At 52.6% G+C, this 12,696-nt stretch overlaps 1 protein-coding gene across 2 annotated transcripts in view; it reads left to right on the top strand.

Moving 5' to 3' along the window:
• Scube1 (signal peptide, CUB domain and EGF like domain containing 1) overlaps nt 1–12,696 on the top strand; it is a 114,275-nt gene that overhangs the window by 79,051 nt on the left and 22,528 nt on the right. For both annotated transcript variants that reach the window (XM_028788725.1, XM_028788724.1), the window contains 2 exons: nt 4,710–4,826; nt 8,645–8,767. In XM_028788725.1, coding sequence (XP_028644558.1) covers nt 4,710–4,826; nt 8,645–8,767 — 240 coding nt within the window. The remainder of the gene's footprint in view (nt 1–4,709; nt 4,827–8,644; nt 8,768–12,696) is intronic.

Raw genomic sequence — 12,696 nt, 5'->3', positions numbered from 1 at the left:
TATTTATTTTTTATATATGAGTACACTGTAGCTGTGTTCAGACACACCAGAAGAGGGCATCAGATCTCATTACAGATGGTTGTGAGCCACCATGTGGTTGCTGGGATTTGAACTCAGAACCTCTGGAAGTGCAGTCAGTGCTCTTAACCACTGAGCCATCTCTCCAGCCCCCCATAATGTCATCTTGATGGCTGGACTTCAGAAAGCATAAGACTGTGGGCTTCCGAGCCCAGTGACTCCATTGGGTTTAGCTAAAGGGGCCACCCAACAGAAGCCAGTGAGAAAAGCAAGGCGTCAGCCCTGTACCACCTCCCCTGGGAAGCAGCCAGCCCCCGTGGAGCGGTTCATCTCTGTGGCTCCTCCCTTGTTGTCAAAGCACTCTGAATGGCCTCTGGACTGCCCGCTAAACTGTGGTCTCCCTGAGACCAGGGTTGGGTCCCGAGCACATCTGCCCAGCTCAGAGCCACGCAGAAAGGATTACTGTGTGATTCAGCCATGGATAGTAGATGCCAGATTCTACACGCAGAGGGGTCTGAAACGTGGCACCAATTACAATTAGTGTCACAATTACAGACCAGCCTATAAAGCACTCACACCTCTGCCCTTGTGTCTGGGCCATTCAGAAGCCACATGGTAAACTCTGTCATCACCATAAGCAGATCAGGGTGCAGATCCGTGTGTAAAGAGGTTTCCCATGCTTACGTACACAGCCCATGGGCACATGGAGCCTATCCTGACTCAAGCTTGATCCTCTCTTGAGTAAGACTATTCTTCAGGGAACTTGCTGATCAATGGGGTGCCAGCCTGAAGAATCTGCACAAGGGCTGCTCCCAGACAGCGGGCCTTTGGTTCTTGTATCCCTCTCTCAGAGCCATGCCTCTGTGGGAACAGTCCTCCACCTGTCTGGAGTTATCACCATGCTTCCTCACTGGGCTACCCTGGGGCTCTATCACCAAAGCCCCAATTCTGGACTAGTCTAATGACCACCATAGCCTGATGTGTGATAGCTGAGTGAGCCTGCCAGCTGCATGACCTTGATGGCCACATGACCTGGACACACAGGCTGCTTGTCTATGGCTAAAAAGTCACCAGGGCTGGCCAGAGACAGGCCCACAACTGGCTTGGTGCTCTGCAGTCTCTATCTGGAAATTCTGAATCAGTTTTGAACACAGGCCTCTCATTATTTCTCGCTGAGCCACAAGAGAGGCAGCCATTCCACAGGAGCAAACTCCTTTTCCAAGCGACAGTTTTTTGGACTACTGTGAGCTCTTTGGAGGGTAAAGGATAAAAAAGATACCTTTTCAGATGAGTATGGCTATTTCTCTAGAAGGGGGTTCTCTTGCAGGCGGGGTCGGACAGCCATTAGGTAGAGCCAAGTAGCCCTCACCTGGAGCCAGGGCACAGAGAGATGGAACTCTCCCATAATCGTGAAGGAGCTTACCTGTGTGTGACCCTTGGGAGAAGCCCTCTTTCCTTACACTCCAGCACTGTAGTTCTAGTGGACAGACCCAGGCCTTACCAGGCCAACCTGTACACCAGCTCAGGGACTGAGATGGAAACCAGAGAAGGCCAGGGTAAGAAACCCCAAACCCTGGAATATCCTGGATGCCAATGCTCATCTACCACCCACTGTAAAGACAGGAATGTGTTCCAAACTTCTCTGAGACAGTAGTGGGCAAACATCAGATGTAGGTGGACTCTAGTCTTAGGGGCCAGAGAGGTGAGGCTGTGTGTAAGGTCCTCTAAGACAGGAGCTGAGCAGTACTACAGGCTGACAGTGCCTTCAGCGGTACCCAGAAGCTTCTCATTGGAAACTTCTAGAGACAGGATGTTCAGTTCCACCCTGCCAGCCTGTGCCCCTCAGGGGACCTCAGTGGGCTCTACATGTGTTGCTTTCTGTGGTATCCCTCACCTGGAACAATATGGCTGAGGTGGGGATGGTGTAAGTGATTCCTTGTGCTACAGGAGGATGGAGGGCCTATGGAGGCCAGGCCAGGCACCAAACTGCTCAGGGAATGCTCTCCCAAAGGCACTTAGCTACTTAAAGTAAGGCAGTGGTCTAGAGGAAAGACTGTTTGGCTGTGACATCACAGGACAGTGACAGCATAGCCACAGCAAAAATAGACTGTAGTTGGGTGCTATGAAGAAGCCATTTGATCAGGTCCCAGGAAGATATGGGAGAGGCTCCACCCCAATGGGATGGATAGAACATTCCTGGGGTAGGGAGCTCCCCTGCTAGGGAGGAATTGGGGGGTTCTTCCAACCATGTGTGTGGCTGCACCCCTGGAGCAGATCTTCCCGAGGCAGGCTGAAGGATGTTAGCTAGGACCCTTGTGCCCAGGGAACTGTGAGGTTAATCCAGCCAAGCAGATCCCAACAACCACTGCCACCAGGTCTGCACAACTGGGCACAGGCTCCCCACTGAGGAAGTGAAGTCCAGGAATGGAGAAAGCAGAGAGGTGAGACCTGGGAGGCAGAGGGAGGGGATGGCCTCTGGTGATCGTTGTAATGAGGTGCTGAGGTGCTCTGGGCTCTGGGGCTGGCACCCAGACACAGAGCCTTCCAGGTCACTGAGGACTTAGAGCCTGAGGCCTGTGCATCAGCCGTTGGCTGCAGCAATGCAAGGGGGCTGAAAGCCTGACATGAGAGAGACTGTCTTACAGTACGTGTGCAAGGATGGGTGACCACTGTGCCAGAGTCCAACTCCCTCTCAACCTCCATCTACAGAATAAGCAGATGGGGCCAGCAGGTCCCCAAGGCCTCGTTGGTTAAATCCCAAGCCCCATCAAAGACAAAGGAGGACTCACAAACTGTCAAGTCTGGTTCCGAGGACACAGTTCCTATTGCCTGAACCCCCACCTTCACCACCAGAGAAGCTCAGGGCCCACCCAGCCCTAGCTGGCATTCCCTGCCCCTCCCCCACACTCCCCTGCCACTGAGCTATAATTACCCACACCTGGAAGGACAGGTAGCCTTTCTGCCCCTCTCCAGAGGGCTGTCCCACATGAAAGGCTGGCAGGCTCTCTGCTGGGGTGGGTGGCAGGATTCCCCCTCTGGTTTAACCCCAGGAAAGGAAACATTTGGTGAGAACCCCCCAGGTCAGCACCTGGGCCTTATGGCTTTTAAGTGGAGAGAGTATTTGATCTTCACCTTGGCCCTGGGGTGATGGGGGAAGCTTGTCTTTTCCTTCCCAGGTGTGGGGCTGCCTTCTATCTCACCCTGCTGCCCTAGCAGATGCCTCTGTGAGGAGATGAGAGGGTACACATGGGCTGCAAACCAGTTCGAACTGGCCCATGCTGGCACAGGGGCCCACCTGCCTAAGTATAAAGAAGGTCAGCCTTCATGGTGCCTGGACTTCTGGGCAGTGCCTCGGAGAGGCAGCCCAGATCATAAAGGCTAAGGAAAAAGGCCTTGAACACCACAAAGCCCACTCACAGACACCTCCCATCCCCAGCAGGAGGTGCTAACCTAAAACTCAGGGAGGTCAGCCCAGAGTGTCAGGGGAAAGAAAGGACATGTGCTTTTCGTGGCAACCATGGCTCTTCTGGATGGTGATGGCTAGTGCTGATGCTGGCCTTGAGAAAGAAGGAGCTGTCCCTGGGGACTGCCTCGGCTCTGCAGCAAATGACACCTACCACGGTGACCTTGCCTTTGAGTGCACATAGGATATTAAGCTTCCTTCCCTCTCCTGGCACCCCTACTCTGGGGTAAAGTTCAAAGGCAAGATACCATGAATCTGATGATTAGCAATGTGGACTGCAGGTACCCAAGAGTCTCCCTTCATTCCTTCACGCGGGCTCACTCCCAAAGTCTTCGCAGAGGAGACACATGGCATTTTCAGAATTGCAAAAGAACCTTCAGGAAAAGCAGACATGGCCAGGCGCCCGGTGAAGCAGAGTGGAGGCAAGAAGGTAGCATGGGTTGTGGAGACGGGCACCTGATGCTCGCCTGCCCCACAGTCAGGGCTGAGAGACGCAACTTCCCATGGGCACTGTTTCCCGAAACACAAGCCTGCCAGGTGCTCATGACAAAAACCAGGTGGCAAATGACCAGAGGTCTGGGAGGGTGGTGGTTGAGCCACCCAGTCCTGGAGAGCCAGCTCTGCCAGTCCTCTGCAGGCCTGCGGAGGATCACTCTCACCCCACAGCAGCTTTCGTGACCTCCATGATGCCCCCAGCCACTCTGGCCCCTTTGAATTTTGCAGAAGGGGGGAAAACACTAGACAGGCTTCAAGTAGACAAAAGCCAGATGCCCTGGCAAAGGGTTCAGTAAGAACAGATGTGAGTCTCAGAGCCTCCCTAGGGTGATGGATGGTGTGCAGCCTGTTGGAACCCAGTCCTATGGCCAGGCTGAAAGCCATTTCACATAGGCTGGGCTTAAGAGCCCCCATGCCTTCTGGCAGTCACCAGAGGCATTGGATGTCTGAACCCAAGCAAGGCAAAGATTTAAAACAGTGCTAAGTAGCCACCAGGGTAGTCTCAGCACTAAAAACACAACCATCCCACCGTGAGCAATAACCTTTACCCTAGCACAACCCTAAGTCATTTGCAGACATTTCCACATGAATGGTACCAGTCACCCATTTTACAGATGGACAGCCAGGGTACCACAGATAAAACTTAAGCCCGGATTCCTGGGTCTCGCTGATGGGGAAAGATGGTAGGCTGGTTCCTGGGGAAACTGAGTATCTCTGTCTCTCCCCTCCCCAGAGACATGTGCAGTGAACAACGGAGGCTGTGACCGGACGTGTAAGGACACTGCCACCGGCGTGCGGTGCAGCTGCCCGGTGGGATTCACACTGCAGCCAGACGGCAAGACATGCAAAGGTCAGCACATGGGCTGTGTTGCTGCAGCCACGCCTCCCCCAGGTGGACATATGGTCCTACAGCTGGCCCCAGATAACCAGGATGGAGGACAGGTGAATGACAGCTGGCAACCATAGCAGTGGCTGTCAGCGCTGTCAAGAAGAGGGAGAGGCCCCAGCAGGGTACTGAGGCACACAGGGTACTGAGGCACACAGGGTACTGAGGCACTCAGGGTACTGCAGCACACCTGTAGTGAACTGGGTTTTGGTCAGGAAGGTCCCAATGCCATAGGATTTGCCTGTAACTTAAGAGCCAACAAGAACCACCACAGAACATTCTGGACCTGATTCAGCTCTAGGACTGGGGATATGGCGTGTGGCCCAACCCCTGACCTTTCATTGTGTGCCCTTCAGAGCTAGTAGGGACATCCTGGCACATAGCATGAAGCATTGTGTGTCCCTACCACAAATGTGTGAGGGGTTCTCAACCAAAGGCAGAAGGACTTTGGCATAGAAATTGGGGGATCTGGAGGTGAAGTTGCAGATGCCTGAGGTGGAAGGTAAGACTGCCCTGAAGCTATGCAAGAGAGAAGACAGGGCAAAACTTCGAGCTGTCTTCCCCACAGCCCATTGATGTCACAGAAAGCCAGCTGCCATGTGGTACTCCAAGCCAGAAGAGGGTAGATTCAGCCCTTGCAGTGCACTCTGCGACACAGGCTGACCCTGGACAAGAGGGCTGTGCAGAGCTTCATTCCTGTGACCAGGGTGGTCAGGAATGGAGAAATAGAGACCAGCTGTTCACATCTGGAAGCCAACGTATCTAGCCAGAATGGGCCTGGGCCATATGTGGTCTGAGAGAAGACAGAGGAGAGGAGCCACTGCCCCACCCTGTGCCAGGAGCCCGAACCATGTTCTGATCTGCACTCCATTTTAAGGGAGATAGGTGTGAAGGGGACAGTATAGCCTTAGGCCCTGGTCCCCAGTGACTCTTGGGTTCCCCATGGCTCTGCTTCAAATGGTTGGGCCCTATAACCAGACTGGTCCTGCCCAGCTCTTTGGCCAAACTTTCTCCATGAAGACCTTGGGGCCCTCATTCCTTCATGACTTCTAGAGTGGGCCAGCACACTCATGTAACTGAGGCTCTGACTCCTGCTGAGTTCAGGTGCTGGGAAGAGCGATACATAGAGATGAATGGCTTCAGTTGGTCTCTGAGGTAAAGATGTACCGGTGTCTTGCCTGTGCATGTCGAAGTCCTTATGAGCTGCAGGTAGAAGGTGGGAAGCAGTGGCCTTCACCAGCATGGGGGATGACAGCATTTCCAGTGACTGCTAGCCAGGCCCTCAAGGTTAGGTAGGTCAGGCACAGGTCCAGGTTGTTGTTTTGAGATGGTTCCATAGCACTGGGCAGGATCTTAAAGAGCAACAGGGCTTTAGGTGGCATTGTTTGGGCCAGGTGACCATGGCAGGAGAAAGCAGAGCTGAACCTCCTCTGTGGGTGCTACTAACATTGAAGAGGGAAGGACCCGTGTGTAAGTGCCTAACGAGACCACTGTGACATCTCCAAGTCCAAGAAGCCAGGTAGCAGCTACAGACCTCAGGGGTGCTGTTGTAGAGTTCCTGACAGAGGGCTAAAGAGGTCCCTGCAGGGCTCAGGGACCCGGGCAACACAAGCCAACAGGGGCTTCCTAGCGCACCTGAGGACCTGCCCTGGGGTTCTAGCTCACCAGTCAGGTGTACGCTCTGATCTTGGCGAAGGTCCAAGGGACAATATCAAAGGGATGACTTCAAAAGTTCAGTGTTTTCCGAGAGCCCAGGATTCATCATCAGGCAAGACAGGTGGCTGCAGGGGGGGGGGGGGGGTGACAGCTGGGAAACCCAGAGTGGAAAGCCCTGGGCCAGTTAGGTGCATCAGAGCAGGTGCAGGCAGGGTGGGAAGATAGAGCATTTGCCCAAGCAAGGGGCTGAGGGACTGGGGAGTTTACTCCACACCTAACTCTGCTCTAGGCCACCCAGCCCTGGGCTCCCTGTTTGGTACAGTTCTGCTTACTATCAGATGAGAATCTTGCTAAGTGATCCTTCCCCAGAGAGGAGGCTCTCGGACAGGAGCCTAGATTGCTTCTGATATGGGAGCCCCTCCTCCCACCATCTCCCAGAACAGCCTGGGAGAGCCCCCACCCACTGCTGGTTCCATGCCCTGGGCCAAACAGGCCACCTGCCAGGACTTTCATCAAAGTGAGAAAGACTGTGTCCTCACCAGTCCTGCAGGCCAGCCCAGCCTAGCCCTTGGCCTGCCTCTGTGCCCACCTGACAACCGTCACTCCTAGGCCCTGCAGATGGCCAGGCTGTGTCCAGTGGGACAGCGGAAGGGAAGAGGGGGCTGTGACTTGTGTGTTCTTGTGGTTCACCACACTAGGGTACCCTATACACAGGAACCTGGGCCCACGGCCTCTGTGTCCTCAGCTCCCCCTACTGTCTGAGATCCTTGCCTTGGTATCTACACCTTTCAACTCTTAATTTGATGAACATTCTTAGGAAGTCCCTGGCCCTGAAAACCTGCCTCAGGGTCTCTGTATCCCTGAGAACAGGGTCTATGACAAGAAAGTGGCCTCTCTAGGATGGGGTGGGCAGAGTCCTGCAGGGAGAAGTGGAGAGATGCAGAGGGAAGAGCTTAGAGAATCTGTCCTCCCCTAGGGCTGGGGTCTTATCCTGGGAAACCAGAGGCCTCAGCACACTTGACAGGTATACTGTGGAAGGGGGTACAGGTTATCCATGTGGGAGAGAGGGGGACAGGGTATAGAGAAGAGATGAGAGAAGCAGAAATGGAGTCTGAGGTTCATGGGAGACCACCACCACCACCACCACCAGATCCTGTGCTAGGGAGAAGAGCCGCTGTCTCTCAACCTTCATGTAAGCCAGCTGCACCAGCTTGAGCTTCGCTGACAGGCTCAGGAACAGAGGGATGTTAGGGAGGCTCCAAAGGCCTATGGGAGGGGGCAAGAGTCCAACCATGGGCAACACCTAAGCTCTAGTTAGCAGAACACGAACAGAGGCGTTCACAGAGGTGGACAGACATCCTTGAGGTGTTACCCGGAAGTCCACACTCTGAAGGAAAAAGCTCCCTGTCAGTGGGAAAATGTGAGCTGAGGCCAGCTGACAGGCTTGCGCCTGAGGAGCCACAGCGTGAGGCGCATCAGAATGGCATGGGGTGTTGTCAGTGACCTGTGGAGTACAGCCACTACTCACTGCCTGCTGAAAGAACAACTCAGACAGAGGGAGAGTTGGGTAGGCCCAGCCCTCACTCACTGGGAAGCCTCACCCCCTCACTTCCTCCTCCACACAGCCTCTCCTCAGCAGGCAGCCAGCAGTGACACCTACTTCTCAATTGTACGGATATTCCCAACCTCCACACCTTGGAGATAGGACGTCCTATCATCCTCATGGCGTCTGTCTTGTGTTATGGGGACCCTTTCTATCCTCATCCAGGATTGGAGGGGGGAGCACAGTTTGCCCATGTCACCTGTGGCAGCCACTGCTGCAACCTCACTCCTTCCAGAATGCCTCTCCAGATGTTTGGGTAAAGGGTCATGGGGGCCAGGGTGGGGGCATCACTGTCCCCGTTGATTCCCCTAACACAATCACAGAGGAAGCTGGAGACCTTGGAGAGCCAGGGTTTAGCTATTCACCCAGATTCTTCCTATCTGTGCTCAACTGGGAACCTGAGGCTAGCCCAAGGCAATGAGCAGCAGGGGGGTCAAGGCCACGAAGGCAGGATGGTGCTCCCCCTTCCCCACGCCACCCGCTCCATGGAGCCTGAGCCTGCTCCCCTCTCCAACCTCTTCAGACATCAACGAGTGCTTGATGAACAACGGAGGCTGTGACCACTTCTGCCGAAACACCGTGGGCAGCTTCGAATGCGGCTGCCAAAAGGGCCACAAGCTACTGACAGACGAGCGGACGTGCCAAGGTGAGCGCCCGCCCACCAGACCCCAGGAACCATAATCACTGGTCGTGGTCAATGTCTCTTTCCTCCAGATTCTTGCAGACTCCTGGAGAGGAAAGTACTCAGAGTGGGGTAGCTCAAGTTCAGAATTCTCCAGAACTCAGTGCCTGCTCTTGTCAGCCTGACCTTCATGACTTACAGCCACACAGTCCAACCCCCATCTCCTGTCCCCTTTATAGATGAGAAAACATCTGGAGATGGTGGTGCTCACCCCAATTCCAGCTGGAGCATAATTGCAAGATTGAGTCTAGCCTGGGCTACACAGTGAGACCTAATCTAAAATATATATTTACGGGAAACTAAGGGCCACTGGCCCTCCCTTCCTATTCATGCCTTCCCTGTGCAGGCAGGCCGGCTCTGGAGGCACAATACTGCCTTCTAGTGGAAGACATGGCATATCACAGGCACTTCCCAACCGTGACTTGGATAACTCAAGCCCAGTGGTTCCCTGGAATGCAGGGATCCCAGGAGGAGGGTGATCAGGGAGGTTCCTGGCGATATGCTGGACAAATCATTTCCCAAGAGAAGCAGGAAGCTGGCCCATTAGGAATGGGAGTTTGGGGTACCCGAGACCTCAGTGGGGCTGAACAGAGCCATTGGGAAGGAGGCAGGTGCCCTGGGGGACCAACCTCAGGAGAAAACATGAAAAGCATCAGGGCCTCAGTTCTAACCCTGACTATCCTATCAAGATCTGGCTGTTTTGTTCCCATAAGGCTCCCATAGTTATCATTATTAGACAGCCTCTGCCTGTGAGTGTCTGAGCAGTGAAGCCCTCAAGTCCCAGGTCCTGGTAAGAAGAGGCCGCCGAGGCATGCCAATGTGACCTCCGACTCACTGGGTCAGGGCTCCAACCATAGCCTCCCCTAAGCCAAGCCTCATTCTCCTGGATGAGCATCCTGGCCCATCTCCTCTGGATACAGGCTGGTCAAGATCCCAGCAGCTGGCCAGCCCCGAGAGCTCCTCCACACCCTGGCTTTGTTGCACTGTTAGTTTTCCAAGCTCTGTGGAAGACCAAGAGCCACGGTTCTCAACCTGTGGGTCACAAGCCCTTTGGGAGTCGAAGGACCCTTTCATGGGGATTGTATATAAAAGATCCTGAATATCAGATATTTACATTACGATCCATAATAGGAGCAGTTATGAAGCAGCAGTGAAATCATTTTATGGTTAGGGGGGTCACACAGCATGAGGAACTGTATTAAAGAATCATATCATCAGGAAGGTTGAGAGCCACTGGGCAAAGATCCTGTGGCTGTGGATCCTCAACTGCCCCTGAGGGAGCAGGCCAGGGAGTAGGCACACCAGGGCTCTGCCCTGAGGCCTCTGCTGGCGTCTTCCCCACCCAGCCCCATTTGCGTCTCCACCTTTTTCCAGCTCATCTATCTGAAGACTCCACAGGCCCAAGCTCCTTAGTCCTATCCCAGTGCCCTTTGACCTTCAGACAGCCCCCTGGCCTCCATGCCTTTGCCTGAGGCACCCTCCTCCATTCCAAGCAGGACCCATCCGCAATCTGGGAGGTCCTCCCAGATCCCAAGGGGAGCCACACCCTCATTTGAGCCCCCAGAGCACAGCATCTTTCTTCAATTAGTGAGCACATATATATGATATCCCTCGAGTTAGAGCCAATGTAGTCAAAGAGCAAACTTAACTGCTGTGCCCGTGGAGGGTCAGGTCAGTGTCTATTCCGCAAGCTTCTGGGGAGAAGTGAGTCCCATGCTTACAGGAAACAAGTCGATCCTAGGCCTAAACTCTGAGGGAAACAACTATTATATGTGAGTCACTGTTCTATTACTACGAAGAGACACCACGACCAAGTCAACGCTTATAAGAGAAAGCATTTAATTGGGGGCTGGCTCATAGTTGCAGAGACTCAGTTCACTAGCATCAAGGAGGGGAGCATGGTGCTGGAACAGTAGCTGATCCATAGACAGACAGTTAGACTGGCCCTGGTGTAGGTTTTTGAAACTTCAAAGCTCATCCCCAGAGACACACTTCCTCCACCAAGGGCACATCTCCTATTCCTTATAACCTTTTCCAACAGTTCTATTCCCTAATGACTAAGTATTCAAGTATATGAGCCTATGAGGGCCATTTTTATCCAAACCACCACATTCTACTCCCTAGCCCCCAAAGGCTTGCAGCCATAGCATAATGAAAAATCCACCGGGCAGTGGTGGCTCACGGCTTTAATGCCAGCATTCAGGAAGGGGCAGAGGCAGGCAAACTCTATGAGTTTGAGTCCAGCTTGGTCTACAGAGTGAGTTCCAGGAAAGCCAGGGCTATATAGTGAGACCCTGTCTCAAAAACAACAGACAACAACAACAAACAAGAAAGAAAAAAGAGGAAAGAAAGAAAAAAACAAAGAAAAATGCATTTAGTCCAACTTTAGAAGTCTCCATGGTCTTCCAGTCTCGAGACTGCTTAAAATTTCCAAGTCTCTTCTGAGACTCAAGGCAAACTCTTAAGTGTAACCTATAAAATCAAAATAAAAAAGCCGATCACACACTTCCACATACAATGGTACAGAATAGACATTACCATTCCAAAAGAAACTGACAGGAGCAGAGTGGGGAAATACTGGACCAAAAGCAAAACCAAAAAACCAGCAGGCAGTCACCAAATTCTGTGCCTCCATGTCTGATGTCAGATCTCTAACTTCTTTTAGCTTTGTTGACTAAAACACACCTCTCTGTGTGTGTCTCTCTGTCTATGTGTGTCTCTCTGTCTCTGTCCCTGTCTCTCCCTGGCCGGTTCTGCTCCCTGTCAGCAGCTCTCCTCAACAGGTATCCCATGCTCTAGCATCTCCAACATTTTTGGGTCTCCATTGAAATCCAGATTTCTTCTTCCCCTTCGCACAAGGGCCTCTCTGAGCCTCCATGCAGGGACACCCCTAACACATGCCTGGCCTCAGCAGCTTTCCTTAGAGGTCTCCCAACCCCCACAGGGGGAGGAATTCTACAATCCCTTTCTTGTATTCTTGACTCAAAAGCTAGAACCATGGTCAGTGTTGCCAAGTTCTGCTTGTTGGGGCTGGAACTTGGCCCCCTGTTCAATAACATTCTCATCAACTCTCAGTGTTGATGGTTCCCTTCCCAGTTTAGGCCTTCTTTTTTACAACTTGGAAGCTTAGCAAGGAGGGGTCTTATCCTGAGGTCACCACTCCCTTTTTTCCATCCAGCATCTGTTTTCTTTAAATTTTTTTATCCCCTGGAGCTCAAGACGTGGCTCCAGCACTACCTTTTCTGGTGTCTTTCTCTCCTGATGCTGCACATGTGTATTTCTCTGTGTCCAGCTTGTTTCTTCTCACTATAGATCCAAATCAGAGTGACTGCTAACAACTATATCAATAACACAGTTGATACTAGGTTGTCTTGAAATCCCCTCTGCCAACGCCATTTGTCCAAAACTCTTTAGTTTAGGGTCAGGTGGGTTTCTAGGACAGGGGCAAAAAGCAGCCACAATTCTTTGCCAAAATATCGCAAGAATGTTCTCTAACCCATTTATTAATATTCTTACCTTCTGAAACTCATCGAGCTGTTCAAATCACCCTCAGCCCTGTCTTCCATGTTCCCACTAGCATGGCCCATTAAGTCCCACTTAAAACATTCAACTGCTTTTCTAGTCCAAAATCCCAAAATCTTCCATATTCCTCCAACAAACAGCATGGTCAGGCCTGTCACAGCAACACCCCAGTCCCTGGTACCAATTTCTGTATTATGGGATGGCTGATGAGCAGGCAACCCGTGACTCCCCATTCCCTTTTGACTTTGGCTCCCAGAGGAAATTCATAGTCAAATGTCATGTGCTATCAGAGCTACTTTTTAGAACCGTATGGGTAGTGTATTCCCTGTCCCCTCTTCTATGGTGCCACTTTCCTAATCTCTCCAGAAACA

This window comes from Grammomys surdaster, unplaced genomic scaffold (assembly GCF_004785775.1).
Source record: "Grammomys surdaster isolate TR1022 unplaced genomic scaffold, NIH_TR_1.0 125767, whole genome shotgun sequence".
In the NCBI taxonomy this organism is placed as follows: Eukaryota; Metazoa; Chordata; class Mammalia; order Rodentia; family Muridae; genus Grammomys; species Grammomys surdaster.
Note: the sequence above shows the minus strand (reverse complement) of the source record. Positions and strands in the feature narration are given on the sequence as shown.